At 32.4% G+C, this 23280-nt stretch overlaps 1 protein-coding gene and 1 long non-coding RNA gene across 2 annotated transcripts in view; one reads left to right on the top strand and one right to left on the bottom strand.

Moving 5' to 3' along the window:
• LOC118187574 (locomotion-related protein Hikaru genki-like) overlaps positions 1-23280 on the top strand; it is a 127799-nt gene that overhangs the window by 50262 nt on the left and 54257 nt on the right. The window contains exon 2 of the mRNA XM_035357822.2: positions 11663-11743. Coding sequence (XP_035213713.1) covers positions 11663-11743 — 81 coding nt within the window. The remainder of the gene's footprint in view (positions 1-11662; positions 11744-23280) is intronic.
• Positions 1-23280, bottom strand: part of LOC118187575 (uncharacterized) — a 117237-nt gene that overhangs the window by 92118 nt on the left and 1839 nt on the right. The window lies entirely within an intron of this gene.

The raw sequence follows: 23280 nt of genomic DNA, 5'->3' as shown, positions 1-23280 counted from the left end.
TTAGTTTATTAAACAACGCAGCTAATTGAATTAACTAAACAAGTTATTCTCATTAGAAATATTATAACGTTACCTCTTAACAATGACAGAAGTAATTTCCGTTAAAGCAGAGAAAATTCGTTTAAAATAAAATCAGCAAAAATTTAGGAATTGTATTTCGAAAAGGCTAGCATAAATTATTTAGTTCATTAGGTGTTTAATTAACTATTAAAATATTGTTTCTTTTATTTAATTTTATAACAATACTTGTTCCAAACTCAAAAACTTGAATATTTTGCTTTCAGAGTAAAAAAAAAAAAGTTCCACTTTGCTAAGCTTTATTTATGATGATATGATAACGTCAAAATAATTTTAATTTCTGTATCAATTAGAGGAAACATTTTATAATTTAAGCTTCAAAAATGCTAAAAATGACTGAAAAAAATGCATTTACTTTGTAACACTTAAAGATGGGGGGTTGCATTGGATGGAGGGTTTATTTTAAAGAAAATGAGATAGTTGATTCAATTTGAGACAATCAGAAATTCTTGTTGGAAGATTACAAGAAAACAAATTAAGTCCAAATTTCAATAACAGCTCTCATCATAAAATATCTCATAAAAATAAGGTTCTGTTAGAAACATTAAAGTTTAATTTAGGGATTTCGTTTAATCTATTTAATCAAAATTGTTTGTCTTCAGAGCAAGAACAAATGAATCATTAGTAATATAAAATTGCAAAATTATGAAACAGTTTATAACATATTGCAGCCGTTGCTATTGGGGAATATTATCTCCGTTTCTTAACTTTTTTGCAACATCAAATTATATTAAATTGTTATTCGAAAAAATCAAGACGTTGCTTCTATTCAAAAATTTAATTTAGTTGTTTCAACATTTGCCTTTTTCTTTCAGATTAATGCTTCATCGCTCTTTCATATTAATGCTTATCCGAAATTACCTCTGAAACCTGAAACTTTTACGATATTTCAGTCAACGGTTACATTTATGCATTCGCACATACACTATGCTCTTTCGCATAAATATAATCTTGAAAATTGCATAACGTCTGTTGGTCGCTCTTAGATAAAAAGTTCTTTTCTTCAACCTTGAATTATAATTGCCGATAGCTGAGTTCCACACCAATTAAGTTCTCAACCAACTTCGCGTTAATTTACCTTTGAGTAACTGTTACTTTAAATTATCTCGCCACAAGTTGTTAAGCTGAGTTATAAGCATAAGGTTTGCTTTGCTTTCTGTTCCTGTTTAGTTATAATGAAGAGTCCTTCCCAAGTTTCAGTTGTTATTTATATTTAGCGATAAGCCGCTTAAGGTTTGACAAAAGTTTAGCTAAACGAATTTAACTCTACATAGTAACACAAAAAATATTAAAGAATATTCACTATTCACAACTAAAAATGCTAATATTATTAGAAATACAGTGAGGATATAAATAATTTAAAATGCTGTATTATGAATATACAGGTTGGCACCAGGTCTTACAGCCTTAGATAATGACACTAAAACCTTTTCCAATTCTAAAACTACTTAAAATAACGCTATATATATATAGCGTTATTTTAAGTATATATATATATATTTAGTATATATATATATATTTTTTTAAGTATATATATTATTTTAAGTATATATATATATATACTTAAAATATAAAATATATATATACGTGTGTGTGTAAAATAAATTTAATAATATATATAAAATCAGTTTCCGAGTAAAAATTACAAATAACAAAACGCTCATAAATTGATCGCAGCAAACCATAATTCCTCAAATATTTGTCCTAGGTGTGTATTTCCAATCACAGAAATTTTTAAAGTGATATAAAGAATTTGATGAGAATAATTTCAACAGATTTTATGAAACCAAATTCAACTGCATGAGAAAGGGTGTTTTAAAATTAAATGCTAACTTCTTACATAAACCTAAATCGAAAATTCCAATAAATAAAACATTTATTATGCTTTAATTATTTAAAAGGTTCTATACTGTAAAGTGCAAAATTCTAGAAAATATGTTTAATAACTATTCTCAGAGAACAAATTGCAAATTTGTAGTTGCTTTGTAGTAGTTATCAAAAGTCTTAAATTAAATCGATGATAGCTATAAAAAAATTACCTACTTTAAAAAAAATATCGATGCGAATTTTTTACATAAATGATCTGTAAGTCTATCTGAGTCTTTAGTTAAGACAAAACGCACACGAAGTCTGTTTGCCTAAAATTCATACTAATTTTGGCCAAAATCACTTCAGAATTGGAAGTCAAGTAGTTCTTTTCCGACCAACAGCCTGTCGAGAGAACTTTTTGATCGACATCAGATCTTAAATGACAAGACAGGACAGGAAGAAGTGGGCACAACACCAGAAATTCACCAAATTGTTTTACATTTATAGCGGCTACTGTACAGTAACGGCAAAGATATTACAAATGTTCGCGTCTTCTCCAAAATTCAAATTTTGGTCCAGCGATCTGTGTAGTCAGCCTTCTCTAATCACCATACAGTTCAGGGTGGTTGCATATAAATTCACGGATTATTTATCTTTAATCGTTATGAACGCTTTAAAGATAAATGTTTATTAATCCGCTGATGATGCATTAAAAACTGCAATATTCATAATTGATTTTTTTTCTCTACGAAATTTGCATAAAAATTTAAGTTTTATTTTCATAGAGCGACGCTGCCCATCAATATGAAACCATTTTATAAGCCTCCGTACCCTATTTTCAAACCTATCTAATGAAATTTAAAAATTTAGGATAAATATTTAAAATCCTTCTAATTAATTATATCGAACATCGCGTATAGTCAGTCTAATTACACATTTATATATCTTTTTAGCAGCAAACGTTCATCTCTTACAGCCCTTCTTTTTTTTCTATAACATAATCGTTAATGACACACTATACAGTAGTAAATATGTAAAAAGCAATTTAATGTACTGAAATTATATCTTACATATTTATAACAAGTGACGAAGAATTGCCCGTATAATGGCCGATAATAGTTATAAGCGCGATAAATAATGTAAAATAATGAAAACTAAGTGAGCTAAATGTCAAAACGAGAAGAGACGAGCTGAAAAATAAAGGAATTTAAGAAAAAGGAAAAGCGACAGTTTAATGCATCCTGATTAATCGAAATTTAAATCACAGCAAATTTAAAGTTCACATTTTAAACTCAATCTATATAAATGTAGTTTACACTTACCTAGTTCTCGAGGATATGAAGCGGAAAATGGAGAGATGATGGGTTGAGTTGTTTATAATTTTCTTCGAAGTAAGTTCCCGGTGGATCAGTGAGGACTCTGAAATGAACGTCAGCCTTGTGAATTAGATAAAACTACTTAGTAAGAGCACTTATAGATAAAGCTTGGTAAACGTACTGAAACGGGATAGTTTGTTCAATCCTTTTTTATCTCTATAGTTCAGTGCAACTCCGGATTTATTGCATCGCTAGTAAGCAATTCATCAGATACGGATTCTTTTTCCTCAGATAATGCGCAAAAAAAGGAAGAAAAAGTAAAACTATAAATAATGAGTCTTGTTATTTGGATAAAAAAATGCATTAGAAGGAATGTTGATAAATATGCAGACTTCGTCAATCTCTGTCTCCTTTCTCCCACGTATGCTATCGTTATGCTAAACTTTCCTATTCTGGTGTCAATTATCTTCCGCAAATCTTTTATCACATTAAAATTGTTGATGCATGTGACATGCAATTAAAACCTTTTTTTAACAAATGTAAATGTTCAGATACTAGAAATAAAGTTATATGAGCATAGAACCGAGTATAAAAACCTAGTCCAATTGTAGCAGTCGGGAATAATATTTCTTTTTTATTCCCCTCTGCCAACCTATATATATAAGTAACGGAGGTAATATTTTCGGTCCAAAAATTCGATAATGATTTTTCAGTGAATAAGCACGAATTGGGGTCCCCACAACACGTTTTAACGGTCATTAGAATGATGTCTGAAAGTAGATGTGTGATGATTTTTTTTGTCTTGTATGAAATTCCCAAATTTCCATTTTTCAGATTTCATCTTTCTATATTCATATAAATCATTGACTCTCACTTTGATTTGCTCGTTGCATCTTTTTCACCATTTATAAAAATTCCTTCCCCACCTCTCTCTCCATTTTCAGAGCTAGGGAAACAAACATTAATTTAGATTTAGGTGTTTTTTAATCTCACAGCAAAAAGCAGGTTATCAGGAATCAGGCTAACCGCGTTTCCTCCTGAAACTATTAAATCCCCCGATTAAGAACTTTTGCTATAAATAGTTGATTAGATTCTGGGTAAAATTGGTCAACCGAAATAGTACTTTACTTGAAACCGTTAAGGCCTGTTCCAACTAGTGAGATTTTGAGACCAAGAAACGCGCATAGACTTGCCGCCTCGGTTAAGGGGGGGGAGGAATAAAATATTTTTACCTCTAACCAATCTACATATATAGGTAAGAGAAGCGAGGTTTTTCGGTCCAAAAATTCGATAACGCTTTTTCAATGAATAGGCAAGAATTAGGCTCTCATTACATATTTTTACAATGATGTCTGTCTGTTTGTCTATACGTGTGTGACGACATTTTCCGCCCACAATAACTCTTGCATCAAAATACAAAAAGTTCCATTTACAATATTTAATAGCTTTCTGCAGTCACATAAAGATTTGATTAGATTTCGGTAAAATTCGACAATCGGAAGTGTTACTTTGCTTGAATCCCACAACAGTTTTTACCAAAAATTATATTAAAATATAATCCAAAACTTTTAGTATAAATGAGACTTTTAAATCAATGGGAACGAGATATTAGATTTTGGCTAAACTTGATGAACCGGAAGTTGCAACTTGTGAACCGGAAGTTGCACTTAATATTTGTTTTAATAGACTTTCGTAAAAAAAAAATATATTATGAGGTAATCCAAAACTTATCAAATTTGGCATTTAAAATAAGTATATTATTTATAGAAAACATCATATTACACTTATAAACATTTAATATATTCTTAGAATTACGCGTAATGCAATTAGAATGAGCTCATTATGAAGACGATCTCTCGTTATGAAGCAATTAAATGCATTATTCTCTATCCTCAGTAAGTTCGTTTCATTTTTGTGTAGAATTTCTTTTCAAAGGATGATACACCCAAATGTTAGCGCTATGTAGGATTTTTAAATTTTTAAAGAAATAATATAGCGAATATAATAATAAAAGATGTTTATGGCAATACATAATACTCTGTTTGGAATTCTAAAAATATGCTGTTTTTAAAACTTTTACGATTTTTAAGTCGTTGATTTGTCAATCGACATACCATACAACCAGAGGCTACACTTCGATCGATGCGATATTTTGAAATCAAAGCATGAGAACTGATGTATATATGAGCACATATAACTATTATTATCTATTGTGTGTGAGAACAGAATATTAAAAATGAGTATTGTTTATAATTAACACTGATCCATGAAAATTATAAACAAATTAGATTTTATTTACAAACGGTCAACCGGAAAGTTGGTAGTTTATTTGAAGGTCACTGGTATTCCGCCTATTCCATGTCTTAACGTGGAATTGGGAAGTCATGTGTTAGCCACAACTGATTGTTTTAAATTATTACTTATTTATTTATTTTCTTGTAAGAAATGTTCCCCTCAATGTTAATTCAGACTCAAACATATGCAATATATTTTACTTTATTAGCATTTATTGAATATTGAAGGTGTATAATATAAATCCCTTGCTCCTTCTCCTTTCCAGCCTGGTGTTAGTTTACTTACTCATTTATTTTAAATTCTCCCCTTGGTAACAAACAACATAAAACAACATAAAAATATATTTTAAGCAGCTATTAAATTAATTTAGGTGCACGCAGAAAGTACGCTTCTTGCTTTAGCATAAAACAATTTCTTATTGTAAACCAATCAAAATCAAAAATCAGAATAATTAAGCTTTCATTTTTCCGTACCTCAAATATGCGTTTGTTGTAAAGCAAGTGTGGAAATTTTATTCGTTCGTTTATTGTGTTTACTTTCGACAATTATTTACAGATAAAAGAACAAAATATCTTACTTTCCACTAAAACTGAACATCAAAAATGACGTAACCGATCAACTAGAAGTTTGCACATAGGGAGGATACACATGTGCAGCGTAGATGCAAACTCCACTAACCATCACTTCCTGTAAATGCAGTTTAAGAGAAATAAATGCTAATAAATGTTGAAATTGTACTTGCTTGCCTTTTCCGCGTGCAAATATTTTATGTTATGATGTCAACGAAACAATAGTCGTACTATAGGGGCGTCGACATAAATGTCAAAAATTTTATAGCATACGAAATGAAGTTTATCCTACTGAAAACTTTTTGTGTTGGAAACCGGTGGACTATCGTAAAGCGAACTCAGTAACATGAAGAATCCCAAAGACTAAGTTCACACTGTCCAAAGAGAGAGACAGACATTTTGTTTGCATAATTATTACGGATTGTACAACCACAACACACACCGTAGCTCAAAAATTAGAATGTATTGCATAGCTACACATTCTAATTTTTGATGTACAGTTCGATGTACCTTTGCATGTACAGTTCGATGTCGTCTGTAGCATCGAAGAAATTTTGCAAGATTACCAGTACTTTAGCTACATTTGATAGAACTCCACCGGCACCTTCATTTTCACTAATGCATAGAACTCTACGGATGGAAGGACAGATGGTATAAATTATCTTTTTAAGCAAATTCTGCTTCTATCTACAACTCTATAATGATTACATCCCTGTTTGCCGGTACCACAATGAAAGGCTGACAGCGACCTGCTATACACATCAGCGTATCATTTAGACAACCGATCTTATAATACGGGTTGTCATTCAGTTCTAATCTTGCTTACGTCTAGTAAACATTCTTGGTATGCTGAACAGCCCCATTTACATTTCTGAGGTTTTGAAGCTTGTTGTTTTCCTTTATCTTCATTATCTCAGCGAGGAAAGTTACCAATAAGATAATGTACCAGTAGGATACCTTGTAGCACAAAATTCCAACAATTCTTCGATGACCCAATATGTCATATTTATTCTTTACCTTTTGTATTCGACCGCACAACGCCTCATACATCCCAGATTACTTGCGGCTACGGCAGGTGAACTTTGGTAACATATGAAAATGCATAGACTGGAATACCCCAGACATACATCTGCTTCTCTATGGACCAATTACAGTTTAAAAAAGATGTCGATTTTTTTTTACGTTTCGTAAGTCAAGATTAGCTGTATCTAAAATCACATTACCGGTGTACCATAAGTTACATAAGTGATACATATGGGTTTGATAGCTCTTGTCTTCTGCAGAATTTCTCTTCAAATGCTTAAATGTATTTTTATTTTCATAGAACCATACAAAATACACGTTGAATTAAACAAAGAATAAGAATTCACATACAAAATATAAGGCGACGTGCACCAAAAGACATGTAAAGTAGCTGGCAATTATACAGTACATGGTAAGAAATTTCCTTTCGTAAAAATGGAATTCTCATTAATCGTGAAACATTTATCTTGCCTAGTTTTATAAAGAAAGTACTTGTTATGGGTAAGCATGTCTCTTAAAAGAAACGAAGAGCAACAGTCTTTAAGAACTTTTCACTAAATATTAATAACCTTCATATTTGCCCAGTATTGTAGGTTAATCTATATGCCATATAAATTAATTTAATATCAGCTTAAAATGTATCGTAATGCATTTTCTTTTTCGTAATAAACACGTAAATAAATAAGAAATAAACACATAATAAAACGTAATAAAACACGTAATAAAATAAGAAAAAACACGTAAATAAATTAACAACAATCTTAATATTACTTGACATAGAAAAGGAAAAAATACAGTTCGAAGAGCTAAAGTTCTGCTTAGGAAAAAAAAGCATTACAGTCTGATTTTATACATCCAATAAATTTTAGACGCTGTAAATAATGAATTTAACAACAGTATTATATTTTAGTTTCGTTAGAAGTCTCATTGATATATTGTTGCATTGTTCAAAACGGAATGATCTCTGGTTCATAAAAAATTTTATTTAATCCTGCAACTGAAACTTTGTCGATAAAGAGAAATCCATTTTGAATTACTGTTCTGAGACAACGAGTTTCGTTCTTACAGTAAGAAATGAAAGTGTTGAAATAAATCTTTCAGGTAAGCTTCTCCCAATCCTTTCTAATCCTGATATATGAGGCCCAAAAGACGATTTTCTCTTCGCCCACTTGCAAAACTATTCATGCAAGGGAAGAGATTGATATCGATTCCGTAATCGAATCTGTAATTTGCTGATGAGTGCGATATATTCGATAATACTTTGTCTCTGCCTGAGGCAAAACTGATTTCGTTCAGCGCAGATCTTTACTTTGATGTAACCAATCGCTATTTTCGATAGAAATTTCGAAATGTCGCAAAATAATAGTTTGTTGATGGTATTAGCAAAAGCTCGGCATGAATGCATTTTGTTCTTTTTATGATCGATGTTAATTTAGGTATATACGGTGGAAATTCCCCACTTTCATGAAATCATAGTAAAGATTATATATTCTATGAAAATATCTTTTAAAAATATTAATAATAATGTAATGGAATGGCCTTTCTCTTCACTCAATAAACTCAGATATTATCTTGAAATTCATAAAACTAAAATACATTTTAAAAATTGCTATTTTCTGATGAAAAAGTCTATACACTGTTTCATTAAAAAACAACTGTTGCTACCTGAAGCAAAGGTCTCAAAAAGTTACTAATTATATTTAGGATGCATATTAAAATTAGTTAATTAACTATTCTAAATATTTCAATCAAACAAAAAATTGACTTTTCATAGATCGCTAATTTGGTGGCATATATTTTAATATTATTTAAGATTTTAAACAGTTTAAATTTTCTTGGCAGTTTCTCATGAAAATACACTACATTTTGAACAGAGGCAATAAATTATACAGAGATAGAGGTATACGTTAGTGTAAAATTTAAGACAAAGGGGAATACAAGAATTGATTGACGCAGATTATTTACATTTTTGAGTATATTTAATAAAATACAATTTTATATAATTTTTTTTAATCTAAAATTCTAGGTCTAAGTTTTTTTTTGGGAGAAGTAGAAGGATCTAATTTCACATTATAAGGTATTTCTCCCGCCTTTTTAGCATGACTTCGTAGTGGAGTGGTCTGCACTCTGGGCGCTTATCCTAGAGGTCTCTGGTTCGATTCCCGGAGAGGGCGTTGCTCATTTTTATCACTCCTGCTTTAAAAATAACCTAATGACCCTGCAATATAAATAATGGTAATCATTATTTTTGTTATGTGTGGTAAAAAAATGGTTTGGTCTATTTAATTATGACAAAGCACCCGAAAACTGTCTGCCTAACAACAGTGATGCCTCCGATTAGGACTTTCAGATCTGGCTTGTGTACACGCTACAAATGGGGAAAACCATGAAAACACCCATGCAACCAGCACTTGGGATCGAACCCAGTCGAATTACTAGTGTTAGCGATTTTATCCCTCTGTCGCTAATAAGCGGTTTAAAAAAAATATTTTCTAAAAATAATATTTTATTGATTACGAAGTAAATCCTTTTATTTCCTTAAATATTGATCTTAAATTACTACTTCCAGCTGGAAAATGTTTTTTTAAGTAACAACAGAATTTTTCAAAAAACCGAAGAATTGTGAACGAAGAGGCTCTGAAAAACAGGATCAATTTTTTATATGATCACTGCAAAATAAAATTTCTAATAAGTAAAATATTCACTGTGCTTGATTATTTAAATGTGTCTATTCTATACAATTAAAAATTCAAGATTACGCACTACAAGTCGAAAATATTCAATGGCTAATAGACATTACAAATCGAAAATATTCAATGGCTAATAGACATTACAAATCGAAAATATTCAATGGCTAATAGACATTAAAAATCGAAAATATTCAATGGCTAATAGACATTACAAATCGAAAATGTTCAATGGCTAATAGACATTACAAATCGAAAATATTCAATGGCTAATATACATTACAAATCGAAAATATTCAGTGGCTAAATAAAGTGATTTAGTTCGCACTTCCATACTTATTATTAACATAATTAAAGCCTATAGAAAAAGTATTTAGCAAGCAGATGCAAAGAAAAAAAAGAGGTCCGCATTATGGCGATTGATTTTTTGCTAATTAAAAATCAGTTTTACAGTTATTAAATTTCTAGAGACATTTATTAAGCATTCACTGTGTTATGTTCAATAAATGACTTAAAAATATTTATTAATCATATCTCAGTGAATTTTGGACAAAAGAAATATAGATCTGTTTGTTATTTTTTCCAACAAATTAAAGCATAAAGAAAGAATATTTTCCTGTCTGAATTTTTTATTCCACACCACGACTCCGTAATGTTTTATATGACAGCTGCTAGTTCTAATTTACTTGTCCGATGGTCTATTGCTGGGACTGCCAGCTACGATTAGAAACCGATCTTGAGATGCAACTGATTTTTCTGTGATCTTACTTCGATTTCCTGATAATAGTCACAATATGTAAATTGTTTCTGGATTTCAAAGTCTCTGTTGTAGAGTCATTAGAATTTTTTCGATGTCAGGAAACTGAAAAATTACATTATGCTCTCTCCGGAGTTCCTCCCGATTACGCGTCGAGAGTGTTTCCTGTTATGCCAAGAATTACGCAGAAAGGAAGGAGAAAGTACTTCACGTGCGCATTGTCCACCACCTTTTTATTTTGGTGGTGCAAATGTAAAGTCATTTTTAGAATTTTTCGAAACCAGGAAACTGAAGACGTCTGCAACGGTCTTACCGGAATTCGAACTTCGGAACTCTCGTATACGCGTCGAGGGTGTTTCCAGTTATACCATGAAGCATGTGGAAAGGAGGGAGGAAATACCTTATATTGTTCTGAAACATTCAGTCAAATCGCCACTTCTGTAATTAAAAACCCTGCTTCTAAACAGCTGACAGTTTTTTATTTCAAATATTCTTTCAAATGATACTTCGAGGTCACAAAAATTGTTTTAACTTGTAAACACTAAAAAAATTAAATTCAAACCCCGAATAGCAGACGTCGTGGCGAAGTATATTTGCTCGTGTCCTCACTTCTGGTGACCTCTGGTGACCTTTTAATATGTAAGCTGTGCAAGCTATCTATATGCGAAATTTGTAATCTATGCAATTAAAAAATACCTAAATTGAGTAAAAGAAGAGACAGATTTTTAATTTGATGTTTATAAAAAGAATACACATATTAAAATTGTCTTATATTGCATAATCATAATTTAATTTGCCGTTGTTTATTTCATAAAAGAATGAAACAAATTGCTTAGTTTCCTAATTAAATTTCATTTACTCTTCTCCAAAGTGCACTATGTAAACTCCTTCGTTAATATGATCCTTTAGTTAATTGCGGATAAGGCAGCAAACCTTTATATATTGCTTGCTTTTGATCTATTTTAATTCATATTTAATGTACCGAATACGATTTATTTACCTTTAATTCATGCAAAAATTTCATTACTTCATCTTCAAATTCGCAAAGCGTTTTCTTGGTAATTTTTCATTATTTATTAAAAGTCTGGGATAATATTTTTCATCATCTTCATTTTGTTTTCATTGCAGAGCCTCCGAAAAAGCGGCCGACTCCTCGCCCAAAATCTGTCACAATTCCTACGGATGATATCCATGGGAACCTACCTCCAGGTAATTTAACATTTACTTAAAAAATTTATATATCTTATTAAAGAATTTTAAAAAAGGAACACTACTGCATTTACGTAGAGTTATTTCTTGAAATAAAATTTGTTATACACTATATGCGAAATTTGTAATCTTATCCGTGATTTATTATCCGTGATTTCTGTGTAATCTGCTGTAATATTCACTTCATGTTTCTGTTATACAGTCTTTCCTGGATTGTTATATTTTCGACTTGATACATTTTATTACTTTGTTTTGATTAAAAATATTTTATCTGATCACATATCACAGACGTTTCCGTGTAAGTAAAGCTGGAATATTAATATGTTAATCGAAATTTATCTAAAGCTTCTTTACTTTTTCCTTGCTGGTTATAGATACAAACTGTGGACATGCCGTTATGTTTCTTTTCTCCTAGCGTAGCTATAAATTATTGTTCTCTAGATCTAGTAGCTCCAGACATCTATGGTAATACGTGTGTTTGGCTCAATTTCTTTAAGAATTTAGCTGGAAACACAGACATACATATAATAAAATAGCGTCAGCGTTTGAAATAACTATCAGGCTTTTGATTATTATTAAGGTAATAATAGATCATCTGGCCTTTTTGAAATTCATTTGTTACTCCTCCATTAATATACCCCTTCATATTATACGAATACATTGTTACTATACGAATATAACTCATATAAAGTAAGATGAACTATACAGACATTTTAACAGCTATATTTAGACAAGTGGGACAAAGATTTCAAGGATTTTTGGACTGGCAATAAATATGATAGCCGAGCGAGATCTGATTCATTCTCAAGGCTTTATACGAACCTTAATACCAAATTTAAAAGCTATGCATATCAACAATAATAACGAAATATTTGCTGTTAATGGTCTCAAATGCTAAAATATTTTCAGAACAAAATACAGTATTCATACAACACAACTCATCCTGCTCCAGCCTGTTAGATATCTTACTGCTAACGAAGGTAAAGTTAGTCAACTATAAACTAACGTTTCATAAATACTGATCCTCCGCTTTACTAAAGTCAAGCGCCCCATGTGAAAAAGCATAGCACAAAACAGCAATTACAGTTAGTTTTTGCGAAAGAAATTTTTTAACATTCTTAGACCACAAATAAAAGTAAATAAATATTGTAATTTGACTTTCGTATTCAGATCCTATTTTAATACCTAAAGCAATGTAACATTAAGCATTTACAACAAGCTGATCATTTTAAGCATTCATTTATTTTAGATATATAGAACATAAAGATATGAGATGTGTAATTCATCTGGCACTATAAAATCATGTACTTAAAAAGTAATTGTGTAAACACGTTTTTGACACGTTTACTTTGTGTCAAAAATAATTGTGTGACTTTATAATTGTCATTCAAAGTACTATGCCAAAAGGTGAGAAAAAAATGCTGCGAAATTATTCCATCAAAAATGAACATTGTATAATGCATTTTTATAATAATCAAGAAACTTAGTCATTCAAGACGCAGTTATTAATTTTTTTTTCGTTCTTGCGCAGAAGGCCTTAAAATAAATATTCTCTCAAGGAAAGTGGCAGTGATTTCTATTTTGTCAATTCGCGTAATGAAAACATACACTTTCTTCGATGCTGTTAAAAACTATGAAATTATAAATAACGATGCATGGAACCTCAAACAATATCGCAAGCAAAATTGATGTAATAAATATACAACCAAATAAAAAAATATACTGTAATAAATAAACAGTGTAGTTATCAAGATAGCACCTTAAGCTAAATGATTATGAAATTTTATAATGGAAAATGCAGAAGATAAAGCGAGAGTGAAGATTTTCGTTTATCAATGTCATGTTATTTATGTCTACATTATCTCTGCCAGACCAAATGGCACTTCCCCACAATGACGTGGGCGAGGGTAAGCAGAAGGCGAATATAAGCAGCATAATAATATCAGATTTTTGACCGTGTCAAAAATAATTGTGTGACTTTATAATACGAATACAAAGTTCTACAACGCACTGAAAGTTGTTACATTCATCTTTTAAGAGCTTCGTAACAAGAAATATCTTCATATCAGTCGCGCTACCATAGTTGGGAAACAGACAGTTGTTCGCATTATTATCCATGTCAAAAGGATCCATGTACAGGAATGTTTTGGACTTTCCTGTAAAACAGAACTGAAATTCGATGATAACTTTCGTTCTTATCCTACCCATATCATACCATTGTCTATTTCCATTTTGGATGTCTGTTAACTGATTGAGCAACAAGCATAAAGATAATGTTTTACTTGTATAATATGAAAACGAAATGATTGCTAAAACAACAACAATTCTAAATAACCAATCAATAAAATACGGATATTTATCCTCTTTTTATTACATATGCATATAGTTATTGTTGATAAATATTTCATTTCATATCACTTAATTTCTAGACTCGAACATTAAATAAGGAGGTTTATAAGAGCAGACTGCAGGTAGGTAATTAATCTGAGAAATTAAATTAATTTGTTTTAAAAAAGATGACTACCAAATTTTATCAGCTCGGCACACATTCCAGGATACCTAGTTATAGTCATTGCCTCATTTATCTTCTACCGCTTAAAGTTCCACGGGGGGATATTAAATTTCCTGTAATGATGCCTCTAATCAGAATGACATAAGGAGAATATCAAAGGAAGGAGATTTGGCGACGGAAATGATTCCCAAGAGTAAACTGCTAATCGCTGGCAACAGTCCTGCAGTGATTCATCACAGTGTATCTTTTAAATGATAAGAGCCAATGGTTTGAATGCTACTAGTTTGTGGGATTTGGTTAGATTATAAAAAAAAAAAATATATTTTGTTGTTAATCTTTGTGGACTTTCTTTATACGTCAGTCTTATGTAATATTAAAGCTTTTAGAATAAAAATGCAAGTCTGCTGCCTCAGAGTTTACTGATGGTTAAGCAGGAAGATTTATAAAAATCGATATAGTGAAAAATCTAGCAAAACGTTTTCTCAAGTTATTACATATGCAAAAATTACGATTAAAAGTTGGTTACTTAAGATTAAGTTACTTAAAATGATTTTTCTTTACTGTCAATTGCGCCATTGTTCATTGTTCACAGCGCTGTATTTTATTCTCGTTGGTCAGAAAAATTTTAAATATATTCTGTAATAAAAAGGAAGTATTGGGATGTAGCAGAATAATTCTATTGTTGAGAACTGAAAGATAGAAAGTAGTAACTCTGGTGCTCGTTTCAAGGATATAAGTCACTTAATTGAAATTTCCTAACAATGGTTTGTATTCTATAAGTCCTCCATATCAAACTCCCAAACACTTGCTTCTCGGCATAGCACTTGCTTATCAGTATTCTTATGTCGGTAGTGGCCGAATCCATCGGACATTTAGCCGTCACATCACCGAGTACGTTTCCTAGGGTGCACCAAAGGCAACGACTGATATTTCACCTGCGCAAGAAAAATGGAGAACCGCATATATACAGCCAAGACTCAAGCGGTATTCGGAGACACCTTGGTTTCGGGTTCAAAGCTAGCTATGCTAACCACTGTACCACCCAGGCGGCTTATAGTCGATTCTTCGGCTGCTTTTTCACTAAATACTGGATAGTGAATATCCTAATTTTGGCTTATAAATGAAATATGAATAAATCATATTTCATTCCATTAATTCATTTTCTGTTCATCATACTCTGTACTAACAGTTTGCAGAGGACATCTGGTGGCATACACAATTCAATGTGATATTTCAAGCACGAAGATTACATACATTGCTCGTTATTACACCAGAAGAACAGCACAAAGTGGCCGTACCCAGCAACTAATCATTCAACCATAACAATCTAACACGTTGTCGTCTTGAATAATAGGATGTCTTGAATAGAAAAAAAAGTCAAATATTTTCTATGCGCTCGATGATTGATTCATAGGAAATAAATACAAAACTTGCTCAAATAATAATGTTTATACACTTGCGTATTTTTCTCTTTGGCTTTTTAGCGCAAGGTTCTGAAATTCTTTCAAGTATTCACTTAATTTCCAACTTCTTAAAGGCGTACAGAAAGTAAGATCTCTTAAATTTCAAAATGGACTCGTCCACATAGAGTTTGCTCATGAGTGTGTGCGCATGGCTCTGATTGATGAAGCAATAATTTTGAAGAGCTTAAAGAAAACGGGATCATCTAATGCTCTTGATAGTTCTGAACATCATTGCACATGACAATACAGACTGAAGAGTAACAAGGAGAATGACAGCAGGGACAATGGCGACGACTTGCAGGCTGAGCAGGCAGAACATACAGCAGTTCCAACAACATTAAATGATTTGAAGCTTAAGGAGTAGCAGTGAACAATAATAACAGATGGGCGAGAGTCAGGATACAGATAAGTAGAAATGATAATATCTTATTTGGTATTTAATTTTTATCTTATTATGTTTTCTTGTTGACATTTAGGTTTCTCTTAAATCAGTAATACCGTGATAGTTTCTGGTAATTTATCCATGAATGCTTTTCATATGTTACATTCTTATCGAATTCTTTGGAAATTAAATTATTCGTATTTCCCTTTGCGATTTAAGGACCATAAAATTAGTAAACAAATGGGAGGAAATACGCTATTAATAAGGTATCCGGTGCAATTTAAGAGTAGAACTATATAATCATCACTAGAATATATAATCATCACATCTAAATAAATAATTGTATTGTAATAAGTACTTCTAAATTAAAATATAACTTAATTGCTTTCGAGCCTAAAAATTTTATAAAATAATATTATCTCCACAAAAGGTATAATGATTGGAAAACACTGGCTGATTCTTTTTGCCAAGGCTCTCGTATGTTTAGTCTTAAACTAAAAAATTATATATAAAAAAAAAATCTCATCCAATTCCAAATACAATTTAACAATTTACAACATATTATTGTGGAAGTATGTAATATGTGACGTTCTTTTATGATTGTAACAGTAATGTTCTAAGCTATGCCTCATAGATACAAGACGCAGTGACATATTTTAGTATCTTCACTGAAATAACCCTTAGCTCACTTTGTTTTAGAATCGGATTATTGTTGTTTTGATGCTGTGATATTGGAATAGCATTTAACGGACACAATACGAATCATTCACTAATTTTGTAAAACAACTTTCAGTTTATCAGATAGCTTACAAAACACACTGTGTTGCTAATAATGACCGGATACCTATAGAAATACGTTTATTTGAAGCTCCAAGTTTTGTCAGTTCTGTGTGGATTCGTCGTTTGCGCTCTTTACAGCTAGTGTCCTTCAAGGAAGCGTTTTTACCAAACTTCTGTAAATGATTTTTGTATCAGCCTGTTTATCTTGTAAAATGGTGAATATCTCTGAGCTGACTTTTGAGCGATTTGGTCAAATTCGTAGCTGGAGTCCCACAACTTGGTTCAAAATGCACTACTAGATGTGACAGCTTAGAGCGCCACATAGTAGAAAACGATGGAATTAACATTTCTACCTCGAAAACGGTATGAGATAGGAGGAAAAATTGAATTACAAAGTTGTACAGTATCATAGATTTGGTATGGTGAATATGAATGCTAAAAGCAAAACGTTGAAAACGCACATTTATTACTTCGCGATTTCCGAAAGCGTGAGTCACAAACTCGAACGAAAAGAGAAAAAAATTATTTTTTCGTCGAAACACGAGCACGCATCGTGACGCAATGATATCGCTAGTAATTCACGTTCAAGAGAGATGTGGTTCAAACCACGCGAGGTGCATACTTGTGGCTGATTGTCTTTACAAACAGAGAAGGCAATATGCAGATAGAGAGCAATCGTGTCAAAACTAACCAACTCAACGCAACTTAAACTCGATGTGCGAAATTCGTGCATTATGCAAATAGTGTATGAAACGTCACACCTGTTCTCCTGAGACAGATAATAGAGATATCTCCTCAGGGTTGTATGTTGAAGCTTATGGTCATAGAGCGACTTTTAAAAAATCGCTATTATGAGGTGGTTCTACTGTACGGTGAATGTGGGCGCATTTACAGGGCGGTTGTATCGGCAACTTTTCACATCATCCTTAACACAAAACCATCGTACAAGTTGTGAAACATTTAGGGGAGGCAGGCTGCGTGACTACCCAACTTCAATCCGCAGACCAGCTAAGGTAAGACGGAAAGAACAATTGGAAGATTTATTATCATACGTCCTCACACATCCGAATAGCAGCACAAGACAGATAAGTGAAACTGTAGCCTCTAAAAAAGTCAAGTTTGGAAAATCCTAAACGGTTTTAGGCGCTAAACCATGCTGGCCAACCCCTCAATAAGCATTACTGGATAGGGATACCGAGAGACGTTTCGGATGGTGAAACTCCTTCATGACCAGACAGATGTCTAGCCAACATTTCTGACACATATAGTAGGGCGGATGAGGCATGCTTTTCGCAAAATGAAATGTGTAATAGGCAGAATACTTCTTACTGGGCACTGAAAAATTTCTCACGCTCTGCCGACATTTGATATCAAATACGGTTTTCGATTAGCGTTTGGTGTAGCGTTTACAATAACAGGCTAGTCGGCCCAATGTTTTACCAGGTTACGTTAGGCCGCACGATATTTAGAACTTCTGCAAGACTAATACCCGATTTTGCTGAGAACATGAATGGTTCTAACACAACTGCGCGCCTGCGCCCAGAACTTCACCAGTGAAGCAGTACCTGATGAAAGAATTTCAAGAACTAATGGTAAGGTATGATAGTTTCGAAGAGTGGCTTTTACGTTTACCTGACCTGACTCCAATGGACTTTTTTCACCTCAAACAGCAGGTGTATGCGACTCCTCCACATACACTGCAGGACCTTCAACGACGTATTACAGATGCTTGTAAAAACGTGTCACCTGCTATGCTACAACGTGTACAAGGTGAAGTTCTAACAAGGGTCCAGATGTTCATTTCAGCTGACGGAGAGAAGTTTGAACATGGAAAATAAATTCGCTTGTTATAATTAACTGTTTTTTTTTCTTTCTAATATAGTTTTTTCACGTCACAGTGTAGGAAATCGCGAACAAATAAATGCACATTTAAAACGTTGTGTACTTAACATTCATGTCCACGAGAGTTTTTTTTTTTCTTTTACTAAATTGATGATACTCTACAAGTTTTAAGTTCCCTTTTCCTCCTATCGCATACCATTTTCGAAATAGGAACGTTAACTCCGCTGTTTTCTAGCAGGTGACTCTGTAAGCAGTAGCGCATAGCCACTATATTATACCTAGACACCACTTTTATGACTAAAATCTGAAGCCGTGCGCAGTTAAATGGGTGTTACTGGATTTTTATGGACAGTCTGTACATTACTTTTCTAATAAATCTGAAGAATGATATCTAAACACAAATTTTACATATCTTATCCAGTCTGCTCAGCTAATAAATCTCCTCTATTAGAAAAGTACTTGTCAAGCCTAAATATAAGGGAAATAAACAAGTAATGTAGTATTTGTACATAACAGCATTTGTTTAATATTAATCAATTGACTGCTAACGCTGAATTTATGTAAATTTTGGAAATGATGCTGACCACTTTTTTGTATAGCATTCTTGTTTGGAAGGTCAAACCAAAAACTATAAGGGTTGTGTATTTGGCACTGCAATTTATTACAGTTTAGGAAAGTAATAATAGAACAAAAGTAACAAAAGAAGCATTTGTGTTGTTTATCCAGCTGCATTAGATATCCGTAAATGCGAAAGATGATTTGACAGGTTCAGGTCGAATAATTTTGATTTTTACGATTCGCTTCATTTGGAAAAACCAGTGTCTCTTGATAATGGTGGTATCAAAAGGAAGGAAGAAATGGAAGCAAGCCTTTTTCAAACAATAGACAAGTTGTCGAATAATTTTAGTACGCATTGATCAACCATTCAAGAACAGCAGCAGACTGACAGAGTTTAACGAAAAAATATTTGGGTTTCACACACTAATAGAAGAAAACAAAGTTAATCATTCAATCACCTATAATTTGTTGCAGTGATAATAACGAAGATGCATTTTGTGATTGTGGTGGTCACTAGAGATGTGAAATGGGCTCTCTGTCACAATCCCACAAAAACAGGCCTTATATATTAGATTTTTTTTTGTCTGCTTGATGAAATACTTGGAGCATAATTCACTTTGAGGGAGAAGAACCAGGTAAAAGCTTACTGCCAGACGATTCCGTGAAGCTTAGCTATTCGCCTAGTGGGCGGTATTTTGTCTTCTTTTAACACTAATTCACCACTACACTTTTATCCTGGGATTTATCTGATTTAATGGTACAGGATGCCACAGGAAGCGCACATTCAGCAAATGAAAGAGCCAGTTTTCGACATAGTGCAGCTACGATTTTCTGCTTGAAAAATACCATTGAAAAATGGTATTTTTCAAGCAGTAGAACCAGTAGACTCGTCGAACTGACCAATCACGAAAGAAAAAATCTATCATCATCAATGCGCCAAGCTTAAATGAACAGTGCGGCTGACGATCTAAACTAGAGCTCCCTAGACAGAGAGGGCCTCGGGGCTGACAAAAAACACGACACGACATTTTCACTAAAGAAAGTTTTTCTAGGTGATACTATTGTTGTTATTATATGATGTGAAGAAAAAATTTAAAATAAAGAGGGATTTTAAGGTGGAAATAAAGAACACTATGCAGAGGAAATGCAGAGGAAAAATTTAACAAACTAACTTACTTTATCGTTTATCCATTTTAAGAAACGAAATGGTATTCATATTGTTAGTTTTGCTGGTGAATCTGCTGGTACAGATATAGAGGCTGGTTCAACATTTTCGAAAGAATTAGGTGAAATCCCAGAAGTGATTCAATGCTGGTTTGCAATATAGTGGTTACAAATTCAATGCCATTCAGTGGTTACAAATTCAGTGCAATTCAATGGTTGCAAATTCAGTGTAATTCAGTAATTACGAATTCAATGCAATTCAGTGGTTACAAATTGAATGCAATTCAATGGTTACAAACTGAATGCAATTCAGTAGTTACAAATTCGATTCCGTTCAATGATTACAGATTCAGTACAATTCAGTAGTCACAATTTTAGTGCAATCCAATGGTTATAAATGCAATTGAATGCTTATAATGCAGTTCAATGGTTTCACAGATAATTCAATGTTGATAAAATGGGTTTACTCTGGAAAACATACTTTGAGAATCTTCATGAAATAAAAAATCGTGCCTTTGATATGAAATTTAAAAAAAAAACACTTTATACTGTTATTAGATAAAAACGTGGAAATGCAACAGAAAATTTCAAAATAAAACCGGCTTCGAGCGGAAAACTCTAAAACTCTTAAAAATTATCAAAAATTTATTTCGCAGTGTTGTGGTGTTCAAATGAGAACGAAAGATCACAAAAGTTTTATTTGAAAATTGATTTACCAACTATTTTTGCTTTACAATAACAGCCCGTTACTGCCGAGGAAATGTATTAGATTTAAATATTTTACTGATGTTAGATAATGCCCCAGGTCAAGCATCTGATCTATGATTTAAACGAAACTGTAAAATTAACTTATCCTTCATTAAATACGACTTAATTGATAAAACTAATAAATTAAGATATGATTGTGTCATTTAAGACCTATTACTTGCGTAGTAGGTTTTCGCAAGCCAGCAACAGGGGGAAGTGCGAAGCTACAATTGGAAGAAATGGGCTTACTTTAACGGAATTGTCGAAATAGAATATCTCAAACTTTATCAAAAATATAGGCGAAATATTGCAGGTAATTCATGCGAAGTATTGCATGAATTAACGGCAAGAAATATGCTGCCTGTATAGAAGCATATATCGCACTCAACGAATAATGTCATTAGTTTTGAAACTCATTTTCTGAAGTGACTAATCACCTAGTGGAAAATTTATAAGTTAAGTAATTTCAGGAAGTTAGATTTGACAACTTAATTGAATGCATCAAATCGGATATTAATGAAATAAACAATGAAACACTCATTAATATAGATGAACACTTGCCCAATGAAAAACAAGGGGACAACTGGGACAATGACGACTGTATTGAAGTACCTGTCCGAAAATTAATAGTTAAGCAACTATCAAAAATTATTAGAATGCTTGATACCTTGTCAAAGAATACTACAAAAACTGATCACAACATCAAACAAAGTTTTGAAATGCACGGCATGATAAACAGTTAAATTCTTTGCTATAAAAAAATTTACGAAGAGAAAGGGCAAAAAAGAAAAAAATGCGCAGATAGCAATATCGCAGGTTTTAGAAAATAAAAAATTAACTATGGAAAATATTTTTTTTAAAAAGTTTTCCGAAGATATTTGAATTTATTAATCGCGTTCCGTTTATTAAAAACCAGGGAGAAAAAAACAATTAGAGCAAATGCAGGCAAAAAAGGAGCAATTTTTTTTTTTTTTTTTTTTTTTTTGCTTGCATTTAGTTCCTCCGTTAGTCCGGTTTTAAATACTTCAGGATACTGGCGGAAACAGATACCCGGCCTTATACGAAGTAGTTCTCTATAAGTAGTATTAAATAAAAAGTTCTAGAGATGCCACAATAAGGAATATTAAACTAAAAAGCTCTGGTGTTTCGATTTAAGTTTCAATATTTTTGCAAAATAAGCCTTCTTCAGGGGCGTAGCTAGAGTTTCCAGCGCCCGAGGCAACTGAAGAATTTGCGCCCCTTTCTGTGTGCCAAGGATGGAAAACATTTCATTAAAAAATTTCGTAGCATCAATTTGGCGCCCCTTGGATGCTGCGCCCGGGGACAGATGTCCCCCCTTGCCCCCCTAGCTACGCCACTGGCCTTCTTTCTTATGTTTTATTGTAAATTGTAGATTAAATAGTAGCACATAGAATAGTTTGGTTTTTCTACTAGTTGCCTGCATAAAAATCCTCACCATTGATATTATCTAAGTAACATTTTTAAGTTATATTATTTTATATTTCAGTGTTTGTAGATATATTCAATGACAGTGCTGGAGAAAATATAGCGAACAATTCAAATCTCTTAAGCAAACAAAAATAAAATAGAACAAAATAAAACTTAAAAAAAAAGGATACAGCCACATTAAAGAAATTTTTTTCCATTCGAAAGCAAGCAGCAAACACGCTGCGTAAAATCCTTTATTTATTCTTTCTGTTCCAGATCAAAGACTTTTCAGACTTTCACCACAAATGTTTTCTTACTTAAGAAAGCAGGAATCAGTTTGCTAATGAGGCAAGGAGAAGGGGCGTGAGTGCGTATACATAATGACAGAGATTTTCAGGTCCATGTCCAAAACAAGGCACCAGCACCGTGTCAAGATTTGAAAAAACTTACTTAAACAAACATCAACACTGATGAATATCTTTTTTGTTTGCATAAGTTCGATGAAGAATAATTTAATATAAGAACGGAAGGTGGAGTTATATTACATAACCATGCAACAAATGCATGTACCTCACTCACTAGTCACTTATATATAAAAAGAAATCTTTCTTTCTGCAAATTTCATGCTAATAACATCGAAATGTACGAACGCAATGTTGCT

Source organism: Stegodyphus dumicola, chromosome 1 (assembly GCF_044657685.1).
Source record: "Stegodyphus dumicola isolate Sdum_Otavi_A_Nest chromosome 1, ASM4465768v1".
Classification (NCBI taxonomy): domain Eukaryota; kingdom Metazoa; phylum Arthropoda; class Arachnida; order Araneae; family Eresidae; genus Stegodyphus; species Stegodyphus dumicola.
Note: the sequence above shows the minus strand (reverse complement) of the source record. Positions and strands in the feature narration are given on the sequence as shown.